Raw genomic sequence first — 27,494 nt, 5'->3', positions numbered from 1 at the left:
TTTACTGTCTGCCATCATCCGCTTCCCAATCGTCCCGCTTTCTGTCTGTCCTCATCCAACAACAGCCAATCACAAGAGATTTGAAGAGATGCAGCCAATCAATACAGGATTTGGTCAGCAGCCAATAGCATTTGTTAACAGAAAGGATTGGGCCCCGCCCCTGAGTGTCAAAACCGACTTGTGTGCGTAAAGATTTCAGCTGCGCGCGTGTGCAGATCTTTTTTGTTATTTCTGCTTGCGACTTGTTAATTTGTGTTTACAATCATATTTTTTTGGTTTGTGATTTGCAAGTTCTGCAGATTTACATTTTACGTGCGTGCTGTGTCATGGTGCTCACACTGTTGTAATTCACTTGCGCGCTGTGTTTATGCGCTTGCCCTGTTTTGTTCAACATTTAACAGCATACATTTGATGCAAAATAATGACGTGTTTGTATATATTTCTGTAACGTAAAATGTAACCATACAATTCATACAAAATACATCATGTGTGTGAATAAATTAGTGTTTTATATATATATATATATATATATATATATATATATATATATATATAAATATTATATATATAATATATTGTGAAGGAGGTAACAAAACAAATTTATTCACACGCATGATGTATTTTCCCGGATAGCGAAATAGAGAAAAAAGTAGAGAATGCACAGCTGAAGTATGTTTTTTGCCAGAGAGATGTTGACAACTGTTGTAACAACACACATTTTATTTGCACTTTTCAAGTTTCATTTGATATTTTTTGTTAAAATCAATAAAAAATAAAGTTCTACGTTTGAAATCAAGGTGTCTTGCTTTATTGTGTAGGCTTAACCCTAACCCTGCTTAACAAAAATTACCCCATAGTACCACCTTCCAACCAGCGGTAATCTTGTTCGTTGTTTTTATGTGGACTTTTTTCTGCGACCAACCGACCAATCAAATGTTGGTCGACCAAGACTCTTCTCATCGACTAACCTTTGGTTGATCATCAGGGGGCAGCCTTAATGTTGATATAGGACTCATTTTACTGTGGATATAGATACTTGTCTACCTGTGTCCTCCAGCATCTTCACAAGGTCCTTTGCTGTTGTTCTGGGATTGATTTGCACTTTTCGCACCAAACCACGTTCATCTCTATGAGACAGAATGTGTCTCCTTCCTGAGCGGTATGATGGCTGTGTGGTCCCATGATGTTTATACTTGTGTACTATTGTTTGTACAGATGAACGTGGTACCTTCAGGCATTTGGAAATTGCTCCCAAGAATGAACCAGACTTGTGGAGGTCCACAATTGTTTTTCTGAGGTCTTGATTTTCCCATGATGTCAAGCAAAGAGGCACCTAGTTTGAAGGTAGGCCTTAAAATACATCCACAGGTACACCTCCAATTCAGTACAACTCCTATCAGACACTAACTGGCTAATTGTCTAAAAGGCTTGTTATAATTTTCTGGAATTTTACAAACTAAGACACAGTTAACTTATTGTATGTAAACTTCTGACCCACTGGAATTGCGATATAGTCAATTAAAAGTGAAACAATCAGTCTGTGAACAATTGTTGGAAAGATTACTCCTGTCATGCACAAATTAGATGTCCTAATTGACTTGCCAAAACTACAGTTTGCTAATATAAAAATCTATGGAGTGGTTACAAAATTAGTTTTAATGACTTCAACCTAAGTGTATGTAAACTTATCTAACTGTACTGTATCTATCTGACAAGGACAGCAGTCAACATAAAAGTTTGTCTTGACTGACTTCCCTTTCTTCTTGCTCTTTAGTTTAACTGTTAGTTAAAGTTAGTAAAGTTAACTGTCTAATACACTAATACAAAGAGAATAAAGAAGAGAGAGAGAGAGAGAGAGAGAGAGAGAGAGAGAGAGAGAGAGAGAGAGAGAGAGAGAGAGCGTATGTTTGTGTGTGTGTGTATAAAATAATCATATCCCTGTAAAGAAGTCACGCGACCTGTTGTCATGTCTCGCGCGCGCGTCTAGTGTGAAGCTAGTTTCCTGCGCGATTGAAAGTCAAGTGTATAAACAGACAGAGAAACGCAACAGGAGATATCCGAACTAACGGATACATGCAGCAGAAGCAGCATGGGGAGGTCGCGCATGTCTGCCAGGTAAGAGATCAGAAGTTTCTGTTGCAATTTCTGCTTGTTTCTGTGTTGACCAGGGGGGGAAATCTGACACGAATGCTCCGGGTTCAGTACAAGTTATGCTCAATCAGCGGCATTTGTGGCATGTTGGCAATAAAATCAAGTTTGCATGGAGGCACATACAATAGAAGTGTGGGTACAGTATATAAACATTATAATACGCACTGTTTCAAAAGTATAACCCACAAGGCACATAATTTATTTTATTTTAGTGTGAAAAAAACTCTCTCTTTCAATACTGCTGTCATTAAAATGTAACATGAATACATGCCTTGTACCACCCATGAACACTGTGAGGTGTTTAATCCAGAAGTGAGGAAAAGAAAATATTTTTAAAATGCTGTTTAGTAAAGTAATCATGTTTTATCTTATTCCATGTTTCATATTCTTCATACTTTACGTGGGAGTCAGGATTAATGATCATTTGATTGGATCTCAAGCAGTTAAAATGGAAGATGAACCAGTCACATTTGTATAACAGTCCCTCAGTAGCAAGAAAAACTCATCAAACCACAGTTAGTTTTTTTTTTTAAATCACGCAAATATAATGCAAACAAATTAGGAAAATAAACCCTAATGGCGGCTTCCATGAACTTAAAAGACCTTGCGGACTGACTTGAGTACATTACCCACCTAGTGATCTACAAATGTCAGAATTCAAAGACGTTTGGTGGTGGAGGGGTGGAGGGTGTGGTATCTGTTCACAGATGTGAACTGAAATAAGTGACATGTACACAGGAAGTTTCAAACACTTGTGAAGGAACCGAAAGACAGACATTGTGGTTTTTCTCCTCATTTACTCCCCCTCATGATATCCCAGATGTGTTTGACTTTCTTTCTTCTGCTGAAACACAAAGAGAGATTTTTAGAAGAACATTTCAGATTTGTAGGTCCATTCAATGCAAGTGAATGGTGACCATAACTTTGAAACCCAAAAAGCATGTAAAGGAAGCATGAAAGTTATCCATGTGACTCTATTGGTTTAATCCATATCTTCATAAGTGATACAAATGGTTTTGGGTGAGAACAGATGGAAATTGTCCCCTATACATGTTGACATCTACACATGCGTTAAGCACTAGGAAGTGTAATCGAGCTTGAAATCATGATCGTGCCAAGAGACTTCAATGGAAAGATATACAGCAGGGGGTATTCGATTAAAGATTCAAGAGGTCCGGTCTATACATTTCCTTCCCAGCAAAGGTCCGGATAATAATACGTAGCTTACATAGTGCCATATGGCTATGAAATTATAATATATAATGTATATATTTCTGAATATTTTTTTGTAACTTGACACATTGGCAGCAATTGTACTTTTGTAAAAAGTGAAAGAAGCTGAATCACAGCAGTCCAGCTTTTTGTGTTTAAATATTTTTATATACTGGCGGCCAAAAGTTTGGAATAATGTACAGATTTTGCTCTTATTAAAAGAAATTGGTACTTTTCTTCACCAAAGTCGCATTCAAACTGATCGCAAAGTATAGTCAGGACATTACTGATGTAAAAAACGGCACCATCACTATTGGAAAAAAGTCATTTTTGATCAAATCTAGATTTCCAGCAGCATCACTCCAACACCTTATCCTTGAGTAATCATGCTAAATTGATCATTTGGTACTAGAAAATGAAAGCTTGTTGAAAAATAGCTAGTCGAAAGCTATTTTGTTTGATAAATGAAGCTTAATATTGTCTTTGTGTTTGAGATGCCACAGTATGCAATAGACTGGCTTGTCTTAACCTGTTGATACGCATTTCCCCACATGCGGTGGTGTCGTCACATTTCTTAGTTTTATTATATAATTTACTGTCTATAAATGTAATGAATGTTAACAAATTATACATCTTGTCAAAGGTCTAAGGGTTCAACATTGATATACGATCTTTCATGATAGTAATGCTCCAGAAACAGCAATTTAGTTATTTATGCCAGGAGTACAAATGAAAACATGCAATATCAAAACGGGACTTCATACCTTTATTATGAAAACGCGATCGCCAGATGAATCCAGTTCGCCACTCTTGGGTCAAATGTCTATGACAAGCGTTCATTGAAAAACATCCAATAGCACTTTTTGTACATAAAAGTGATAAATATGAGAAATATTGATATATTCTCCATTGTTTACATGAGATCTCGCCTGAAAGAATTACCCTTCGTCATTGTTCTTCAACAAACTATGCAATCTGAGCAGCATTCATGTTGTAAAACTGTATATTATCTTATATATTAGCGTCTCGTAAACAAAACGAGCCCATCTCCAAAGTCTATTTTTTTAAATGTGGTGTAGTTTTATTCATAATAGCCAAGCAGTTCAGTCAGATATTGTGCCATCTTGAAAGGTGGAGCCTTCATTTTACTCTGTACACTTCCAGCAGTTTAACAGAGAAAAATGCTTGCAGGAACCTCATTTTTTGTTAGATCATCTTCAAATTTGAAGCATAACTTCTTTAGACTTGTGGCTTTGAGAACGTTGATGTCTGAGTTGTCTTGGCACATTTATTATTGTTTTTTTAGATTATAAAAACATGTTCAGCACAAAATATTTCCATTACTATAAACTTCAGCTTCTCTAACTTTAAAAAATAACAACATATATTAATTCTGAAACTTGCCCAAAGCCCAAAGTGTCTTCTTTCAAAAGATACTACAACTGTGTCCATACTCCAAAGGGTCAGTAAATACAACCCTTTCAGGTTTGTCTTTTTCATGGTTTGTGCTCAAAAAGGGGGCGTATCAACAGGTTCAAATTTACATGTCAATATTGGGTCAAAAATGGCAAAAAAGAAACAGCTTTCTTTAGAAACACATCAGTCAATCATTGTTTTGAGGAATGAAGGCTATACAATGGTTGAAAAACTGAAGATGTCATATAAAGATGTACACTACAGTCTTCAAAGAGAAAGGAGAACTGCTCTATCAAGGACAGAAAGAGATGTGGAAGTTCAGATGTACAACTAAACAAGAGGATAAGTACATCAGAGTCTCTAGTTTGAGAAATAGACACCTCACATGTCCTCCGCTGACAGCTTCATTGAATTCTACCCGCTCAAAACCAGTTTCATGTACAACAGTAAAGAGAAGACTCAGGGGTGCAGCCTTATGGGAAGAATTGCAAATAAAAAGCCACTTCTGAAACAGGGGGGGCGGGGCAAAGTGACGGCTAGAATACCAAGAATCTCCAAAGCTGTCATTGTGATCAGTTGAATGCCACTTTGGTGAATAAAAGTACCAATTTCATTCCATAAGAGCAAAATCTGCACATTAATCCAGACTTTTGGCCATCAGTGTGTTTGTGTGTGTATATATATATATATAAATTACTATTTATAAGTATTTAATCATTATATATTGAATTATTGTTATTTGAGGGGCTTTCTTAGCAAATATTTATATACGCGATTAATATAATTTGATTAATTAAATGGCATATCATGTAATTTGATCAGTTGTCAGCCCTAATAAAAATTTAAAAGTCTGGTTGGACCATTTTTATATTTTCCTTAAAGTGAGAATCTACTAACAAACAAACCATTTACATAACAACATTGAAGCATTCAAATACTGTTTGCTTAATCTAAGTACAATAGGGTTTCCTTGCCACCCATGCCATGCTAATTTTCACAAAATTAGAACAAGAATCTGTTTGTTTATTATGAAAGGCTCCTAAAATGCTAATAAATAAAGCTAAATGTAGATATAGTCTAAAGGCAGCACGTTAACACAAACCTGCTGAATCGTCTGAATCACACATCAGACAGGTGAAGATAGTTTCACTTTGCTTCATTTTTGTTTTCTGCTGTGTTTAAGTGATCAATGGCAGTATCTGTAGTGGTGTCTCCACAACTATTGTTAAATAAATGCGCCTACGCCTCCAACCTACGGTAACTCAGGCATTATGCAGCGCCTCATGACTATAGCGGGGAGAGAGACAACACACAGAAAGCAGGAATAAAGCTTTTCCCGCTCCGTGAGCATATGCACGTATGATTACACAATCACTTAGCCAGGTGCTAGATAACAAGCACAAAAATTAGACGTGGTCCAGATTGAATTGTACCTTGACCAGAGTCTGCCAACTGAGTACCCCTGATGTACAGTGAAAAATAAGTCATATTCCTCTTCTCACCCAAAACCGATTAGCTCAATTGGATAGAAGACACTGATTAAACCACCGGGATCGTATGGATTACTTTAATGCTGCCTTTATGTGCTTTTTGGAGCATCAAAGTTTCGGTCACCTACTGAGCTCAGATTCTTCTTAAATTCTTAACTTGTTTTCTGCAGAAGAAAGAAAGTCATCCACATCTGGGATGGCATGATGAGAGAATTTTTTTATTTTGGGTGAACTATACCTATAAGAAGAAAAATATTATTTTCCATGTCAGGAAACATGGAACTGCTTTACCCAGTGCAGTTTATAAAACACTGAACACCTGCAGTAATCCGAGGTCAAGTGCCTTACTCAGACACACAATAGTGATACGGTTCTCCATGATTCACTACTAGCTGGAATTCTAATTTGCAATTCAAAATGTTATATCTGAAACATTCATTGACGGAACTGCTTCTATCCATGCATCCATGATCATTCTCCCTTCGAAGTGCCCTTTGGAGGTGGATTTATCCCATTTGGAAAGTGGGGAATATCTGACAAAACTGCATGTTGAGGTGCAGTTTTGTGCCCCTCAACACAAAACATGTGCAGTAAGTGTTACTGACTGTCGCCAACGGATGTAGGTACATTTGTACCTGTTTGCTAATAACTCTACATTCCAGTGTGTTCATGTTGACTGATTTGAACTGAACAAAAATGTGTTGTTGGCCTCAAAGAAGTTGAGCTCCAGATCACACCTAACGATAACATGGACCAATGGCATTAGGAAGGTGTTTAGCAGCTGGCACGAATGCTGCGTTCCATTTGTCTCGGAAGTCGGAGCTCGGTACTCAGATCACATTTCACATTTCTGCTCGGTTTATAACATTAGGCAGTGCTGTTGTAACAACATTGACCATTGTTCTTGTAGCAGCAGTGACCATTGCTGTTGTTAGCAGCAGCGACCTAGCCAATTTTAGCTGTACTTGTTTATAAACAACACATTACCTGTAATTCATGCATAACAGGATCGTAGTAACATGCCTATAGGCAACGGTAATACAGCATTGTATATACAACTTACTAAATTGGACACAAAAAAGACAAAAGTGCTAAAAAAAACTTTAACCCACAGCATACTTACAGTCGATGCTCTTCGCAGCCATCTTGCTTTCTGAACTCGGGGTCCTCTGAGTTCGTCCGAGTTTCCGAGTAGGAATTCCGACATTGGGGGGCGTTCCATTTGTCAGTTCTGGAAAAAGAACTCGGAGCTCCGACTTCCGAGACAAATGTAATGCACGAGAAGGTTTCTGATAGTTTGTGCTGGCGAGCTGTTACGAACCACTAAAACGAACACAACAACACCTTCATTTGGCTTGATTTTGTTCAATATGACATCACACTTCGTTCTTCGATTTCATATGAAGGATGCCGGGGCCTTAAGTAACCACCTAAGAGCCACAGAGAACATCTTAGCAATGATCTAGCAACCGTATAGACCAACCACATAGCAACATGTTCGGAACTTCCAGAACACCCTAATAACTACATAACAACGTGCCAGGGGTGTAAAGTAATGAACTACAAATACTCAAGTTACTGTAATTAAGTAGTCTTTCCCAGGAATTGTACTTTAAGTAGTTTAAAATTTTTATACTTTTCCTTGAGTACATTTGAATGGCTGTAGCTGTACTTTTAATGTGCCATTTCCACACCGTCTGTGTTTGCCACTTCCCTGTCCTGATTGAATTTGTATCCATCAACATGATTGGCTAGGGAGAGTCTTGTGACTCCCATCAAATCAAATCACACGTAAAAAACTTGAACGGCAGCTGTAGATTTGGCGCCATTTTTTATGGACTTGGAGGATGCCTCAGGCACAGTTCAACACCTGAACAGTGAAAAAGACCAATTGCATGATCGTGTCATGTGAGTTTAACTTGCTCAAGCCTGATATCAGCATTAATCCTGCCTCTAATTTGAAGAAACATATCAAGGTAAATTTCATATTTCTTCTTACTATATTCTGTGTCTATAACGTAGCCTGTAATTTAGTTTTCTATCACTGAGATTATTGGGTTGATGTGAGAGATTCATGCGATGTTATCAACAGGGCTGGGTGATAAAACAATCTTGATGTTTATCGGAATAAAGAGAAAGAGTTGTCCTCGATATCGATGACAAACTTACGAGTCATTTTCTATATTTAACCTATTTTCTACATCTAGAACAGGGGTGTTCATTACATCGATCATGATAGCAAGACAACCACTGGTTGGTTGATCTAGATAAAATATAAAAGATTGACTTTTTATTTCCTGACGTCTGTAGCTGCGTGCTGTTTGATTGACAGGCGGCTTATGTTTGTGCGCTTATGCTGATATGCACCTGAACGATTTTAAAGAGATTATAAGGGAAAGGAGGAGGCAAGAATAATCAAATACACTTTATAATTCAGCCAATGCCCGTCTTGGTGAGGCATTATTGTAAACGCAGTCAGTTTGGTCTATAGTGAATTTAAAGAGTGGGCAAATGCGTATTTGCATCAAAATGTTGGACTTGAGGTGTAAATGTAAACGAATTGGGCACTGTTTAGTAGACTATATGTCATATGTCAAGGCCATTAATCAAACAACAATAACAAGGAAACCACTCACTACTTTTGGCTGAATAACTCTCATCATTTACTCACCCTCATGCCAACCCAGATGTGTATGACTTTCTTTCTTCACCAGAACACAAATTAAGATCATACACATCCGGGATGCCAAACGGGTGACTAAATGATGAGAGAATTTTCATTTTTATGTGAATTATTCCTTTGAAGCCCTATGTGGCCCCCTCAACCCCCCCCCTATTGTGACGTGCCAAGTGACCGTGCTTTTTTAATAGGGTCTTTTTTTGGCATTCCTTGCATCGTTTGAACATGTTTATGTGCAACAGTAAGTCTCTCTGTCGACATTAAGGGAAATTTAGACATTACACATAAACTGGTTTTAATGTTAACATTTCATACATTATGATATAAAATGGGGATCATTGTATTGAAAATAACTTTTTAATCTTTTAATATCTGTAATCATGTCGCCCTTTTTTGTTTATTTTTTCCATCAGATTAATGTAGTGTTTACAGTATCATAGATAAGTGATGTATTTTCAAAGTTGTCAGTCACAAACACCTATAAAATACCTATATTTTTTATTCTTTCTGGAAAACAGCCATAAAAGGGAATGGAAATTACGGTTAATTAATTGTGTGCTACATTTTTAAATTGCAGCATCGAGTAGATTGTTTATAAAGGGGGACAGCTTTCACAACTCGGTACTCAATACTCAATACTCATGAGTACTTTTAAATGAGCTACTCTTTTACTCTTTTTCAAACTACTCAAACAACATTTTTTAAGAAGTAACAGTACTTTTACTAGAGTATTATTTTTCAGTACTCTTTCCACCCCTGCAACGTGCTCAGCCACACACAACACCCTAGAATATGGTGGCAAGTTTTTCAATAGCAAGAACCATTCACGTGTCTTGGTAATCTTGGGAATGCTGCCTCTGACAACCACCACCTTCTAATTATTTTGTTCATTTCAATTTAGTGATATGACTATTTTCTGGAAGAATTTGACATGTGTATGTGTGTGTGTGTGTGTGTGGGTGTGAGAGAGAGAGACTATAATCCTTTTTCTCTGTTGAGTGCTACAGTATGGTAAAAGAGTTTGCTGGGGCACCTGTTTGTGGTTGTGTGTGTGTGTGAACAGAGAGCTTTTGTACATGCTGAGAAAACAAGTAGACATTTGAGAATTGGAAAAGGGGAGAGCCTTGTAGACAAAAGGAACCATGGGTGCCCTCTGCGGAAACACATTTGTAAACACACACACACACACACACACACACACACACACACACACACACACACACACACACACACACACACACACACACACACACACACATGCCACCTGGTCTCATAGAATCACATTACTATAGGTCTACCTGCAAAATTATTTTCATGTGGCTCATTGTACATATCACATTAGTTTCCTTGGTGAAATGAACAATAGAGGCAATACAACAATGACTTTTATTTACCTTCAAAACAAATGACGTGTAAAACGGTAGATTATTCCGCACACAATGCTATCTTATGACATCTAAACAGTTTCACTATAGCGCATGACTTGTAAGGCTAGAATTGTTGAAATTAATTAAAAACATTTAATGTGTTTTTCCTAATCACGATTAATGCATTTAATATAAATGTTAATATTGTTAATATATTCTGAGAAGGAACTAAAGGCATTTTGAGAGGAAAAGAAGTATATTTAGTCCAATTGAATCACTTTTGAAAACTGCGATTAATCTTAAATGGCGATTAAATACTTTTTAATCAACTGACAGCACTAATTTTAACGTTTACATCACATAACCAACTACACTTCAAGGCTTAGTCAAGCATGAAAAAGTTGCGTGGTAGCTCAGCTCATCTACTGTAACGCGAAGGACCACGGTTTGAGTCCGGAAAAGCATGTGATTTTACATGAGCCAACACTGTCATAGAAGCACCACAAAATGACGTGGTTGCTTCAGCAATTGCATTTTTCATCTCACATTTGCTTGTACAATACTATTGGTTAGGTTTAAGGTTGAGGGTAGTGAGGAAGGTTTAGTTGAGTGAAAACTCGATAGAGAATTAACCTTAACCTCATCAGTTTGGGAGAATATTTAACTCTCTTTCAGCACCACACAGTGGACATTTCACCTCGGAACTGCCGAGATACGTGTAATGAACTTATGGAGGCTTCATGCTATTCTCTGTGGCACAACTCACCATGCGCCCGACCGAAAGCGAGTACCACATTAAAGCAACCAAGAGGAGGATACCCAATGTGACTCTACCCTCCCTAGCAACCAGCCCATTTTGGTTGCTTAGGAGACCTGGCTGGAGTCACTCAGCATGCCCTGGATTCAAACTCGTGACTCCAGGGGTGGTAGCCAGTGTCAATACTCGCTGAGCTACCCAGTTGCCACTTGAGACTAAAATAGTGCAACAGCCAAAGACATCTGTCTGAATGTGCATAACCGTAACAGTGGCACTTTCAGAAGGATGAACTTAATAGATGCATTGAAGCAATACAGCCGTGGCCAAAAGTATTGACAGTGACATCAATTTTGTGTTTTGCAAAGTTTGCTGCTTCAGTATTTGTAGATTATTTTTTCACATGTTTCTATGGTATACTGGAAAACAATGATAAGCATTTCATATGTTTTAAAGGCTTTTATTGGCAAAAACATTCAATATATGCAAAGAGTCAATATTTACAGTGTTGACCCTTGTTCTTCATAACCTCTGCAATTTGCTCTGGAATGCTGAATATCAGATTCTGGGCCAAATCCTGACTGGTCATGATCCATACTTGCCTTATTAGTGCTCGGAGTTGATCACAATTTGTGGGCTTATGCTTGTCCACTCACCTTTTGAGGATTGACCACAGGTTCTCAATGGAATTAAGATACAGGGATCAAAATTTCAATGTAATGATCTCCGAGCCGCTTCATTATCACTCTTGCCTTGTGTCATGGTGCTCCATCATGCTGGAAAATGCACGGATCATCACCAAATTGCTCCTGGATCGTTGGGAGAAGTTGCTCTTGCAGGACCTTTTGATACCAATATTTATTCATGGCAGTGTTTTTGGGCAGGATTGTGAGAGGGCCCACTCCCTTGGATGAAAAGCAGGATGCTTCACTGTTAGCACGACACCGGACTCATGGTAGCGTTCACCTTTTCTTCTCCGGACTATTGATTTTCCAGATGTCCCAAACAGTCAGAAGGGGGCTTCAACAGAGTAAAATAACTTTGCACCAGTCTTCTGCTGTCCAATCCTTATACTTCCTGCAGAATTTCAGTCTGTCCTTGATGTTTTTCTTGGAGAAAAATGGCTTCTTTGCTTCCCTTCTTGACCCCAGGTCATTGCCCAAAAGTATTCGTCTCACTGTGGAGATTGCTGTGGGATGTCCTAAAGCCTACTTCACTGCAGTTGAACCTCTCTCCTTGAAGTTCTAGATGATCCGGTAAATGGTTCTTACAGGTGCAATATTCTTTGCAGCAATTTCCTTGCATGTGAGGCAATTTGGTTGCAAAGAGATGATGGCTGCACGTCTTTCTTTAGAGGTAACCATTGCAAACAAGAACACAATGATTGGAAGCTCTTCTTTCCTCCTTTTATAGCAATCAGTCTGCTCTTATAATCCACTCAGAATAATAAAGTGATTTCACCTGACTAGTACTCGTTCACACTTTCCCAGGTGCTGATATGATTAGTGAAATGATGTTAGCTGGTCATTTTGTGCCAGGGCCAAAAAACTGTGAAATTTGGGTTTTCGTGATAAAGTTAATTTTTTTGGCCAATGAAGCTTTTTGCAATTATTTAAAATGCATCTAATCACTCTGCACAATAATCTAGTAACAATGTGAATCAACATCACAACATCTGAAGCAGAAAACGCAACATTTATTTCACTGCCAATACTTTTGGCCACGGCTGTACACATGCCTCCCTTGAAAATGCCTCTCTAACAAACTTGTGAACACGATGGAGACCTGGAATCTTTCCAAATAATGATGCTGCTGTTTCACGCAACAGTTTCAAAATACAATGGCTGAAACTTAAATAGAACTAGCCAGAACAGGAATATTCTTGTGTTCCACCCCAGTGCTAAGTCTGAATCATTAACAGGTGAGATCATTTTTGTAGCTCGTTATCACATCTTTTTTTCTTACCCTTTTAGCTTTTTACAGTATACTTAAATAGTGATGCAGTGTGACAAATTAATTTTTAGGGAAAAAAATATTCCATTTAGTCTCACAATTAATAAGGTCATAAAACTGCATGCATAAGAAATGTAAAAGATTCAGAACAAATGGCTTAAAATAGTTTAAGAGCAAGTATGCAATGTCATTCAATAGGACACAGCTGTCACTGCTGTAAAGTGTCATAATAAATCACCAAACATATTCACTCTTTAATAAAAAATAAGGTTTGAACAACACCTTTGGGATCATTTATCAAGCCTGCACACACCAGAATGCATTAAATAGTTCTTCCGTATACAAAAGGATCATTCAGAACAGCAGACATGACATGTATTGAGTCACACCTTAACCAGCATCATTGTGTTGACCTAGAGATTTTTCATAGGTGGTGGCCTCAGGTGGATTATAACAAGGCCTTTAATTTAAAAAATATTAAGGCACAGGGCTACTCTTTTGCAAGATTACCAGAGAATCAGGCCATATGGGGCATGACAGACCATGACAAGCATGGGCAAGCACAGGTGATGATGTTATTGTGAATGTAACGGAGTGATAGTTCAGATTCTGCATGTTGATTTAATTAAGTGGCATATAATAACACTTAAAATCGCCTTTTCATGGTAGCAAATCCCTGTGAACCTGAATACAGCTGTAATTACCAGTGGCTGAATCATAGTCATTTCGATATATTCAGTACAACAACGCTTTTGCTGGTGTGATACTGCTTAATTCTGCCTTTAGAACTTTATAGCAACTATTAAAACTTCTATATGGCACTACAAATAAACAAAAGAACATGAGACATGTGCCTGAATACATTTTATTTCATGCAACTGTTATTACTGGATCAAGTATAAATACTGCACTTTAATGATGGGATTTTTTAATAGTAATTATGTATTCTGGTTTGTCCGGTTCCCGCCTCCTCCTTTCCATTTGATCTTTTGTTGAAACATCATAGTTACTAATATCCAAGGTCATTTTTCATTGTTAATTTGAAAAATAGTGAGCATGGGAAACATCATATAATAGACCTTTTATTTATCTAAATTCTAAAGTCTTCAGTCAAACCCAGAATATACCCTCAAATTGTTAATGATTAAAGAAAAACATCCATCATATGGTCTAAAAATGCCCCTGCACCAGGGTCAGAATTGAACAGGTGCTGTCACTCATAAAAAGCGACAAAAATACCTCAGCAATCCTAAATGTGCCCCTGTAATGAAATCCTCTGTGTTTCATTTGTTAATATATAATACATTTCTTAGATTTCTAGTCTAGGCCGAGGCACACTCCAAACAAATTAAGCCTATTTTTAAGATTTGGACATTTTAATTTTGATAACAAATTTCCACCAAATTAAATTAAATTGAGTAATCTTTAAAAAAATGTAATTATTAAAACAAACAGTATCAAAGTTTTTTTTTTTTTTTATGTAATATTTGTAATGATTACTCAATTGAATTTAATGGAAATTTGTTATAAAATTAAAATGTGTTAATTTTGAAAGTGTGTATATACAGTCCCGGTTCTACGGGGGTGCTTGAGTGTGCTAAGCACCCTCAAATGAACCTTAGAGCACCCTTAATTGCAGACCAGGGCAAACTACTGACCGCAGGTCGATTTATCATGAACTTTTTTAATTAGATCTTTAATTTATCTGGCTTTTGGACCTTTCGCGCATCCACAAGCTTTTAATATGCACAGGGTTGCCAGATAATATATGCAATACCCCAATCAGTGATTTATACGTGCACAAATTGGAAATATTTCGTCTAAATAGTTCATTTATGCAATCGGGAAACCATACATGAGAGTGCACACGCTTTCTCTCCGGAAAAAAAACAAACAAACAACAACTTAGCGCTCAATAGTGCATGGAGGGGACACGCGAGCAAACCCAAGTGAGAGAGGAATATATTTATTCTTTGTGCTATTTGTAAAATGCTGAAGTCCCTCGTTGTAGACATCTTAAATGTGAATTACTACTAGTCAAAATGCACAACAGATATCTGAAATTGGAGTTTTGACTAGTCAAAATATTATGCTCAAAGTAAAGTGTGATGCAGCCACTCCGTGTCCATTCGTGAGGCTGCGTGTGCCGTTTAGTGCCAAGATAACAAGCAGACATTTTCAGTGATAAACTTTAGTAAAAATGTTTGTTTTTTGTGTTATTTGTAAAATGCTGAATGCGAATGTTACCGTTGGCCGTAATCATTTATCAGTGTCATGCAGCCTGTTTTATTCAGTGGTGTGGTGAATGAGGTGCCAAACAACCCAATTGACGAGACCCACATCATGACCCATGAGTGTACACAAGTTTATAATATTCTGAGAATAAAACAAGTAAACAGGTCCACTATATGGCCAACGTTAAAATAAGCTTTTAGAATCTCTTTCCCGAATATTTTATTTGACTTTTAAACCAGACTCCTGATATAGAGTGTTGAACTGAATACTAAATGACCATTGCCTTGAAGTATGGTAAAATAATATTTAATAATAAATCATACATTTATTCAGTTTTACTAACACATGATGCAAACGCAGAATGGTCCCATCAGTACACATCAGAAAATTGTGCATCATTCATTGAGTGCATGTCTGGGCTTAAAAGATAAAACTATGCAGAAATGTTATCTTCTCCGTTCCATGTTTAATGGCTGATGTGTCCGCAGTACCAAAATAATTGCACACCCCTGCTCAATTGAATATATAAGACTAATACTGTAAATTGGCAAGCAGCTTTTCTTGAATACCAGCAAACACACACACAAATATCTAATGAATGCTAAAAATGCTGCATCAAAACGTATAACCGTGTATGTTTATGTAACGTGAATTTTGATGTCATTTTCGGCGACAGATCATGGGGGGAAAAAACCTGAAGCAATAAATGTTTTGTACATTAAAAAAATTACTTTTCTTTACATTGTTTAAGTAGCATTTAAACATGATTTCCATCCATCCATCCATCTTCAACCGCTTATCCGAAGTCGGGTCGCGGGGGCAGCTGCTCCAGCAGGGGGCCCCAAACTTCCCCATCCCGAGCCACATTAACCAGCTCTGACTGGGGGACCCCGAGGCGTTCCCAGGCCAGTGTGGAGATGTAATCTCTCCACCTAATCCTGGGTCTTCCCCGAGGCCTCCTCCAAGCTGGACGTGCCTGAAACACCTCCCTAGGGAGGCGGCCAGGAGGAATCCTTACCAGATGCCCAAACCACCTCAACTGACTCCTTTCGACGCAAAGGAGCAGTGGCTCTACTCCGAGCTCCTCACGGATGACTGAGCTCCTCACCCTATCTCTAAGGGAGACGCCCGGCACCCTTCTGAGGAAGCCCATTTCGGCCGCTTGTACTCGCGACCTAGTTCTTTCGGTCATGACCCAGCCTTCATGACCATAGGTGAGGGTAGGAACAAAAATTGACCGGTAGATCGAGAGCTTTGCCTCTGTTAAACAAATCAAGACTATCTTATATTGGTGACACTTTACAATAAGATTCCATACATTAACATTAGATAATGCATTGTGTATCATGAACTAACAGTGAACAATACATTTCTGATAGCATTTATATGTTGAAATTAACATTAATCAAGATTAATAAATGCTCAAAGTATTCTTTATGTTAACTAATGTTAAGTAATGTTAACAAATTGTGAAGCGTTGCTCTTATTTTAGTACTCTTTGTCTACATTATAGTTTTGCACTCTGTGGGCCCAAATATGCTGGACACATGCTGACTGCTTTTTTTATTTTTAGTTTGTTCTTCACTATCTGGTCCAACCCCTTTTAAATTAAATTATATTTTTGTAAAGCAATGCAGGCTCCATTTAGATTCGTCTAAAAAAATTATTTCAAGCATTTTAAGCTTGACTTTTTTTCTACACCAAACGGTTTTTGGAGAAGCATACTGAAGTCAAGTGCGTCCAAACGGTTAATGGTTTTTAAAGTCAGTGACGTGTTCCAACATGACAGATTGGCCGGATTATAGATAATCATGTAGAGCATGTTAAACCATGTTAAAAGTAATAAGTGGTAAGAAAAAAGAAAGACTGAGATCATAGGACAGATGATCAATTATTTACACACAGGTCATTGCGGCCCAGGGGCTGTTCCACACAGCCAAATCAAAGAGTTTCGTGTCACAGGACCTGAGGTCCCAACATCTGATGTTAATGTCATGGGTTCTTTTTTTGGTGTGCTCAAACACAGCATGTTAAACTCAATAAGCAACATTTAACTCAAACCTTTACCCTGACCTTCTCCACCCATATTCCATCTATTTCTCAGTATGTACTGTGCTTGAGTTCAGCCTTCAGACTCAGAGAGCTGAGCAATGATATCGATAATATAGTTTCTTTCTTTTCTTCCTTAACGCTGTAAAGCCTGACATATGAAAGAATTGTCTGATATAAATATATATATATATATATATATATATATATATATATATATATATATATATATTTTTTTTTTTTTATATTAAACTGTTTTTAGATCCATTGGACGAAGTATTAAAATAAAATTGTAAAAAAAAGAAGGTTTTTTTATGCATCACATTTGATCCTTTAAGATTTAGAGGTCATTATCCTCCTGAGGCCCCGCAATTAATTTTTGTAGAGGACATATTTTACATTTACATTTATGCATTTGGCAGATGCTTTTATCCAAAGTGACTTACAGTGCACTTATTACAGGGACAATCCCCCCGGAGCAACCTGGAGTTAAGTGCCTTGCTCAAGGACACAATGGTGGTGGCTGTGGGGTTTGAACCAGCATCCTTCTGATTACCAGATTACCAGTTATGTGCTTTAGACCACTACACCACCACCACTCCACCATTTTATTTAAGTTTTTCTCAGTGCATACATGCTTCAGTGGTATATCTTGTGTTATTAGCAGAGGACTCTCTGGTAGTGCCAGACGATGTAAAATTGACGTGGATATCGCAATGATTTTAATGTGCTTGTATTTGGCTATTAAGTTTAAGTGATTTAAATTCAGATAAACATGGTCTGTGTGTGATTCAGAACAAACCGGTGACACGCTGATCTGTGTGCACGCGCTTGGCAGTGCTCTCAGATCAGTTCACGTGCATTGTGAAATCATAGTAATGCAGATTCAATCATTCGTGCAATTCCAAACATTAGTAACCGCTGCAAGTCATTATACAAATCTACAAACGTGGCACAGAAAGACAGAAAAGGAGATTACAGCGTTTCAGGAAATGCAGAACATTGTGAACTGTCAAATACACGTTGCCTTTTCTGTGTCAAAATAAAAGCTCCTTGTGAAGTTGATGTAAATGCGACAGCACTTTTGATGTCAAAATAAAAGCCCCAGGTGAAGTTGAATTAATTCAGAATTATGTTATAATAATCAACCTGACGTGTCCCACAGTATACAACATCATACAAAGTCCAGTAAACATAAAAAGTTAAATCAATATTTGGAGTGACCAAAAACATTTGCCTTTAAACCAGCACCAATTCCTCTAGGTACACCTGGACACAGTTTTTCTTGGTTGTTGGCAGATAGGATCTTCCAAGCTTCTTGGAGAATTCATCACAGTTCTTCTATCTATTTCGGCTGTCTCAATGGCTTCTGTCTATTCATGTAATCTCAGACCGACACAATAATCAGTGGGGGTCTCTGTGGGGAACATGACATCTGTTGAAGTGCCTAAAACACAGCACAGTACTCTAAATGTATTGATAATAATAACAATAATATCTGGCGGCACAGTGGTTCAGTGGGTAAAAACTGACTCAAATGGGCCTTTCTGTGTGGAGTTTGCATGTTCTTCCCATGTTAACGTGGGTTTCCTCCGAGTGCTCCAGTTTCCCCCACAAGTCCAAAAACATGCAGGTTAAGTGAATTTGATACTCTAAATTGCCCCGTAGGTGTGAGTGAGAGTCCCCCAGCCACTGGGGGTTGCGTCAGGAAGGGCATCCGGCATAAAACCTGCGCTAAGTCAAATAGGCGGATCACGGATGGTCTGCTTTAGCAACCCCTAACGGGAGCAGGCGTAAAGTACACCTACTTTATGTAGGGCTACATTCTAACTAATATTTATCTTCCATCAGGCTCTTAATTATTGAATAAAACTTTTCCATTGAAGTTCATTAGAACTGAACATATTTGAGGAGAAAAACTCAGAGATTTATCCTTAATTCATGGGGTCCAGTCTTTAAAACCCTCTTGAAAAATCTCCTTTGTGCTTGCCCTTATAAAAATGTACCACAGTTCTTGGATAATATACAGAGTTTAACGGTGGTATTAGTAAGAACATGGTAATCACAGATAAAACAATGCTCCTCATTGCCAGATGAAATTCTGGTTTCTAAAAAACAAACGATGCAATTTGTAATGAAAAACTATACCCGTGTTGAAACTATAAGAAATAACTCCCATGAAAGTGACTTATTTTCCCCAAATATACAATATTTAATATATTTATAATAATAGTAACATTTATCCAATAAATATATGCAATATATCTGCCAAAACATCATCGTTTGTGCAGTTAGGGTTACTTATGGTGATGTGTGGATTGAAAAGCCTGTAGTTACAGGAATGGCACGGTGTTTTCCTGTGTACCTCGTCACTGCTGTTTATAATGTTGGGGATGTTTAATCTTGTTTCAACAAGCTTTGCTTTCCCGTATCTCGTGCTGTTTACCACAGGTTCATCAGGGCAGTGTGCGATTTAAATCGGGTAGTGTTGTGCGCAGCAGTAAATGCCAAATGTTACTGTAAAAAGAGTGGGGCAATTTTGTTGTTGCACGGGTTGGAAAAAAGGTCCACCTGGAAAGGTCCTAGTGCTCCAGATGTTCAGACCATCCCTGCTCATAATTGAGGTCAGATCTATTACCAACCTTTGATTTAAAGCAATGTTCCTGATTCAAAAAGTAAAAAAAAACCTCTGTCGTCAGAACTTGTTGCATGCTGTGGATCACAGAAAATAAATGTTGTATATAAAATAATCAGTTTTTACTAATTAAATAAAGCAATAATTGTAGTTATAGCGACACAATTCATGTAAACAATGCACTGCAATTAACATCAAATATGTTTTGAATGTATAGCCCCAGGATACAAGCTAGTTTTTAACCGCGAGTAGACACGATGAAATTAAAGATGACAATTAAGATTTCATCTAGCCCAAAACTAAATAAAAGAGGTTCACATGTTTTAATTGAACTGAGAGTGTGTTGGCCTTGCCCCAATTCTAATGCCCAGCAGTGTGTTTGTACCTGACTGTATGTGAATAGTTGGGAGGGATTTTACAATGAAACAGGATTTGTGTGTCTTTCACACATCTTTTACATTTATGCATTTGGCAGATGCTTTTATCCAAAGCAACTTACAGTGCACTTATTACAGGGACAATCCCCCCCGGAGCAACCTGGAGTTAAGTGCCTTGCTCAAGGACACAATGGTGGTGGCTGTGGGGTTCGAAATAGCAACCTTCTGATTAACAGTTATGTGCTTTAGCCCACTACGCCACCACCACTTTTAGGAGTGAGAGAGTGAAAAAAAGGAGATACAGTCGCATTAGACTTGCGTTAGTGTTTTGAAGAAGTACTGCATATCAAATAGAGATACAGAGAGAAAGAAAGAAAACGGATATAATGCATGTTCAAGTGCAAAGTCCATGAGGTAAGAAGATGTGAAGGGGAAGGTTGCTAGATGGTTAAGGGTCTTGTTTGCTAACTCAAAGTCTGTAGTTTCAGTTGAGATTACCATAAACTGCTCAATCACCATAAGGGTGAATCTCATAAATCCTGTCAAGAATGTGCCTGGGATCATATTTCAGCCCAAAATCAAAGGAAAAAGATAAAAATTACGTTTACATAATTGTAAATCAATTGTGAGAGTATTATTTTCATGACAATTAAAGGTGCACTCAGTAATTTTTTCCCCATTAAAAAAGTTTTACTCCTAATAAAATTAATTGTAATTTTGAAACGTATGAATAAAGTCATGATCACTCACATGAGATGAAGACTCTAGTCATAGATTCAGCAACCTTATAAAAACTGCTTTGTTCTACATGGGACAGGGGCCCCCTCATGGGGGCTGCCATTTTAGAATCAGCTGAATACTACTCGCTTAATCCCAGTTACTGCATTGTTATTGGACACTTTCACTCTTGGATTAAATGATGGGTGATTGTGAATTTCTACAATGGCATCTGTAACTGAAAACTATGGATTTTGAATGATGCTGCATCCACACCACTAGGTGTCACTGTAAAAGTCACTGTAAAGACAATAAAAAGTGCACCTTTACTACCAGCCTGATCTCGTGAAAATTACGTGACTGGTGAAATATTAACAAAATAATATTAAGTGCTTCCTTGCACGTATGTATTTCTGCATCTCCATCCAAATAGATGAGGTTTTTAAGGTTAACGCTGTGAGTTTTAAATTAACTAAACCTACCTCTCTACCCTAAACCTTAAACCTAAACCTTATAAAAAGTATCATATAAAAGCAAAACGTGACATGAACAAAAATTGCTCCAACTCGTACCCAGATCCTTGCATCGCAAGTGCAACACTATCAGCGTCGCTGCACTTTCCTGGTGAAATGAACATCAAAACACTTCCCTATAGTGCATGCCTTGTAAGGCGATACATTTTAACATTTGCATTAAAAAACTACATTTACAAGCTTGTTCAAACACGATGACATTGCGCCGTAGTACAAGGAGGCATGTAAAAACAACAAATCTCGTTTTCATTGCTCTGGTCTGGCAGGTCTGGTTTGCTGGTTTTAGTTGGGTTTTGGGCACAGGCTGAGAGTCCAGCAAAATAGAGCATTGCTGGGTTTCCCAAATGCATCACAAGCTTAAGTTGATTGTAGAGATCATTGGCTTCTGCTATCAACTTAGCCTATGATTCTTTTGGGAAATTAAGATTCAACTTTATTGTCATTGTGCAGAGTACAGGTACAGAGCCAATGAAATGCAGTTGTTTTTGCATATCCCAACTAAGCTGGGGTCAGAGCACAGGGTAAGCCATGAAACAGCACCCCTGTAGCAGATAGGGTCAAGGGCCTTGCTCAAGGGCCCAACAGTGGGATCTTGGCAGTGCTGGGGCTTGAACCCCAACCTTTCAGTCAGTAACCCAGAGTCTTAACTGCTGAACCACCACTGGCCCTGTCTAGTGCAATGCAGCCCAGCCTACTCTAAAGCATGTAAATATATAATCGTACACTAAATAATACAAACACTCCAACAACAGAAGAGTAAACATGGTTCAGAACGGACTAAGAGTGATCGCTAAGGTAAAGAGTAATGCATAGATTGAAGTAACATGTGGTTTTGTGTTAATGTTTGATGGATGTCAATTTACCCATCTCCATATTCAAAATCATTCCATGACTTGAAAGCAGCAATCCTTTCTGCCAGGTGGGACATCTAACATGTCAGAAAAATATAACTCTGCAGATATAGAGTACGTACAGTAAGTATTTTGACACTTGAGCCACACTTAATATACAAAATATCAAGTGGCATCTGCAAACAAATGATGCTAGGCAATTTCCCAGAACTAGGACTTCCCTTTCCTTGCAACTACTTTAACTGGTCCCAAGGTTGTTTTTAATTGTTGCTTAAAACACCATATTTTAACATATTTACACATGTAAGCTGTATTTTGCTTTTCCTCAACATGCTCCAACAATGGAGTCAGACAGAATAGCTTAATGGTGAGATTGCTTTTGCTGGTCTTTCTCATGGTTGCTAATGTCTCACCGCTCATTTATTTGTAGAGTGAGACACAAACACTCCAGTGTGGGAGACGAATATGATTAGGGACTAAATCATGTTAGTCAGTTAATATTGAACGCTCTTGAACAACACCCTGTGATCCGCTGCAAAAAGTGAGCATTGTGTGTCATCACATTTGCGTATCGCTATGCAGTCACATGGAAGGGTTTTATGGCCTTTTGTCCTTGTTATTATGAACTGAAAAGACACTCAGGAAGTGAAGTGTTGAATTGCATTTCAGACACGCTGAAGTTTGGGAATGATAGCATGTTAGCATGAACTGGATTTGCAGTGACAGTGGCACCAAAAAGTATTTGGACACTTTAAGACACGCTTAGCAATGTATGGATGTCACAGCTTAAGGTAACAAAATATCTAGATAATCTAGATAAATATCTAATATAAGATAAGCTTTCCATTGTAAGTGCCTCACCGTATCCTCTATTTTTGCATTTTTTATTTAATGAAAAGGAGGAAAGAGTCAAAAATATTTTTTGAAGGGGGTCGTCTGAAAGTCCAAACATTGTGCTAAGGGACTGTACTACACCTCACACACTTCATGCCTGAGTGTATAGTGTACAGTGTAAGTCCATAGTGTATAGTGCATTATTTAGGACACAGATATTGTATTTGGACAATACAATTGGAACTAATGTAGGCATACATTTTTACATTTAGATGAATTGAATAGTTTTGACTCTCTCAAACCAAAGTCCAATTCATTTAGAACTAACACAATTTTTTTCTGTTACAGGATGAGATTTAGGATGTATAAGCTCTTCCTGTTGTGCTTGGTAGGGGTGTATGTCATTTCCATTCTATATTATTACAAAGCCCTGCGCAATATTCCACTGCTTCAAGAGCTGTACTCCTCCTCTTCACACCTGAAGACACTGAAGTTGGTCAGAGATTTCTTCTGGAATGTGCCGGATACCAAATTCCAGTTGAATCATGACAATCGCAAACACGTCTATATTAAGGTAAAGCCAATGACAATGGGTCTAACAGTCTATCAGATGTCAGTTTTTAATGCTTACATGTATTTTAATTTTTTTTTTAGGTTTTGCATCTGACTCCAGTTTGTAAATAATGAAAATAATTATTAGCAGGTCTTGTTTGCTCAAGCTTAGGGTTAGGGATTTGAACAAACCCTAAAAGCACCAATTTACTTCTAGCGAAATCCAAGAGATAATGGGTGTGACCTCATTTAGATCAAAATCTGTCCAGAACGAAGGTGTTTTTGATTTTGTTGCGGTGGTTCGAAAGCGGTTGCCATTGCAAACTTTCAGGAACGCTTTGTGCCCACTGTTAAACGGCCTCTTACTGCCATTGGTCCACATCATCGGTGGGCGTGACCCAGTGTTTCACGCAATTTGAAGCCAACTTCTTTTTCCAATTAATTTCTTTACTCAGTCCAAATCAGTCTACATGAGTTTCTACCCCCTTATAAACTCATCTTTGCACTAGTATCAGTGTCTTTTTAAAAACAAGTATAAAAACCTTTTTCATGATTTTATGTGGATTCTTTTCTCATAATAAATTCAATCGCAGTTGGTAACCGGTGCATATTATGACCACGTACAGGGTGCTAGCTTTAGCATTAGCGCCATGAATGCTAAATGATAAATTACACATTATCTACCTCAAATATATTACTTTAAATCATCGAGTGGATAAAACAGCTTCTTTTAGTAATCTCGTATGTATTCTATCCATTGAATAAGACATGAAGGAATAGATAACACATTTTAATGTCACATTGGTTAATGGTGTGTTGACAGTACAGTGTGCGTCTCATATTTAAATGCTCCACTAAACGCCAAGGGGAGTGTCCAAATGTTCACAAGAAGTATAGCGTTGCTCAGCTGTTTCAACCTTCTTTCTAGCTCTGAGCGAAGAACGACGAAGATAGCAAACTAAGTAGTAATATTTTCGCCTATAACTCGTCCCACACATTTGTGCTATGGACATAAATGACACCTTATATCATGCGGTTTGTTGAGGAGAGGCGTGCTATTACGTCGCAATCAGACTTACGGTTTTCACCCAGTGGACAGTAAAATGGGCATAAAAAAATCCTATAGACTTAGGAGTGGGCTTTTTTGACTGAGGCCAGTATGCAACCACCCAGAAAACACTAGCATTGTGAATTGAGGAAGAGAGAAAATAAAAAAAGATTGCACAATTTTGGGTTGGGAAATAGGATCTCATTTACAGGCTGGTTTCAAAAGCCCGGGCTAACCTCTACAGTCTGTGCATCTCAGAGAACAGCTTTTTCTTGATTCATTCTGAACACACAAATCTTGGGTGATGCTTTTGTTATCATGTTATAAAAAGACCCATATTGCTGAGCATCATAGCTCAAGATAATTAGACTTAACCTTGAATGTAATTATTCCAAACAGAATTTATTATAAGCTTCTTTTGTTCCAAATAGGGCTTCCGTGAAAGAATTGACCTTCATGAAAGTACCTTTACCCTCCATGATGATTCCACACCCTTTTTCATCCAAACCAAATCTGGAGCAATGTGCTTCCAAAAGGGGACTAATATGTCTGACACTGTGTCTCAACGTGTGATACTGCAGCAGCAGCATCATCAACAAGATTCTATCAATGAAGGCAAGAAGGGGGTTAAGTGCGCCTGCCGCCAAGGCTGGCACGGACCTCATTGTGGAATACCTACAATCGTGCAACATTCAGATCTCTCAACCAAGTCAAAATTAATGCCCAGAAAAGTTCCACGGCGAGTCATCAATGCCATCAACATTAACCACGAGTTTGACCTTCTGCACGCTCGATTCCATGAACTTGCTGATGTTGTGGATGTGTTTTTTGTTTGCGAATCCAATTTTACCACATACGGTGACCCAAAACCTCTTTATTTCCTGCAGCTGATCCTCAATGGAACGTTCGATTACATTAAGCATAAGATCCTTTACATTTTTCTTGACCATTTTCCGAATGGTGGTCGTTCAAATGGCTGGATCGCCGATGATTATCTACGAACGTATTTGACAAAAAACGGAATGTCTCGCGTTAAGGGCTTGAAAGCGGATGATGTTTTCATTATAGACGATGCGGATGAAATTCCAGCACGAGAGGGAATCCTTTTCCTCAAACTCTACGATGGCTGGACTGAGCCAGTTGGGATCCACATGCGGAAATCTCTGTACGGATTTTACTGGAGGCAATTCGGAACGCTGAACATCTTGTCGGGTTGCACGGCAGCTATGCTCTTTAAGGTTTACAAGGGCGATGGAATTCTTCTTCGACGACGGTCGTATTACACAATGTCGGGATTCCGGGAGTATGAGAACTCTACAGGACGTGTTCTGGTACCGTGGGCCATCGGAAGCCCCGTTCACTATGGTGGATGGCACTGTTCCTGGTGTTTCAAACCAGAGGGGATTTATTACAAACTTATATCAGCCCAGAATGGAGACTTCCCACGTTGGGGTGATTACAAAGAAAAACTAAATCTAAGTTACATTCAAGAGTTAATACGAACTGGGGGTTGGTTTGATGGCTCAGTACCAGACTACCCACTAACAGACCCTAAAGAACGTATGTATGCTCCAAAATACCTACTGGACAACTATGAAAAATATGGATACTTGCTGAAGAACGTATACACAAAAGAGAAAGGTTATAATTTAAAGTTTAATTAAATAGGCACAACCACCTCAATGTCAAAGTTTAGCACAATGAGTTTTCCCTCATACTTCATCAAACCTCAGATCCCACTACTGAGAAAAGATAATTTTATAAATGAAAGTGAAAACTTGATGTGAAGCTAGAATATTTATTCCATATAAATGATGAGCACAAGGGGGCTGAAACATGGTCATGTGTTGAAGCCCAATAGACAGTAATTCAAGCAATGGCTTCCATCTTCGTAATGAAAGCATTAGACCTACAGAGAGTTTTATGGTCATATCGATACTGCGTTATTATTTACACATTGCTTTGATAGTCGATTTGCATTTGCAGTCATCATAAAACAATTTGTGTGTTGACACTTTGGTAAAACCAATTTGCAAAGATATGAAATGCAAATGAAAAGCCTCATCTTATTGGCTATCGTTCTGTGTATAGTTGACTAAAAATCATGTGCTTAGTTGCTTAAAATCAGGAGGGTGCCCATGGGAAGTCATGGGAAAACCTGAATCGATATGATTGATATAGATTTTGTCTATTTGTGTTCTGCTCTAAAATATTTAGTTAGCTTAATATTGCTTATTGAGTAAAGCTTGCTTGCAAAACCATAGTGATGTCCGATTTGTGAGCGAATCGTTCTGTTGAGTTGATTCTTTTCAATTCATTGTTTGAAGCTGTTTACAAACTGGTCTGAATTTCTTGATCAGTGAATCAGCCTTAATTTAAATTGTAAATGGTCTGCACTTATATAGCACCTATCTTACCTTAACGGTATTCAAAGCTCTTTACAATGTGTCTCATTCACACATTCATACACCAATGGCGGCAGAGCTGCCATGCAAGGTGCTAGCCTGCCATTGGGAGCAACTTGGAGTTCAGCGTCTTGCCCAAGGACACTTCGGCATGTGGAGTCATGGGGGCCAGGATTCGAACCACCAACCCTGCGATTAGTGGCCAACCCGCTCTATCAACTGAGCCACAGCCGCC

At 38.1% G+C, this 27,494-nt stretch overlaps 1 protein-coding gene across 1 annotated transcript; it reads left to right on the top strand.

Annotated features, from left to right (window-relative positions):
- Window positions 1–1,962: 1,962 nt before the first annotated feature.
- LOC127647490 (beta-1,4-mannosyl-glycoprotein 4-beta-N-acetylglucosaminyltransferase-like) lies at window positions 1,963–27,053 on the top strand. Its single transcript, XM_052131756.1, has 3 exons — window positions 1,963–2,115; window positions 23,603–23,828; window positions 25,286–27,053. The coding sequence occupies exons 1-3, from the start codon at window positions 2,090–2,092 to the stop codon at window positions 26,516–26,518; spliced, it is 1,485 nt and encodes a 494-aa protein (XP_051987716.1). The 5' UTR covers window positions 1,963–2,089; the 3' UTR covers window positions 26,519–27,053.
- Window positions 27,054–27,494: the final 441 nt, after the last annotated feature.

Source organism: Xyrauchen texanus, chromosome 8, assembly GCF_025860055.1.
Source record: "Xyrauchen texanus isolate HMW12.3.18 chromosome 8, RBS_HiC_50CHRs, whole genome shotgun sequence".
In the NCBI taxonomy this organism is placed as follows: Eukaryota; Metazoa; Chordata; class Actinopteri; order Cypriniformes; family Catostomidae; genus Xyrauchen; species Xyrauchen texanus.
The sequence above is the reverse complement of the archived record's forward strand: the minus strand, read 5'-3'. Positions and strand labels throughout refer to the sequence as shown.

Bases quoted from the DNA above. Each gene is read 5' to 3' on its own strand.
- LOC127647490 (XM_052131756.1), top strand. From the start codon at position 2,090: ATGGGGAGGTCGCGCATGTCTGCCAG. The intron at 2,116-23,602 runs GTAAGAGATCAG...TTTCTGTTACAG, and splicing joins AGGTCGCGCATGTCTGCCAG to GATGAGATTTAGGATGTATA. The intron at 23,829-25,285 runs GTAAAGCCAATG...TGTTCCAAATAG, and splicing joins GCAAACACGTCTATATTAAG to GGCTTCCGTGAAAGAATTGA.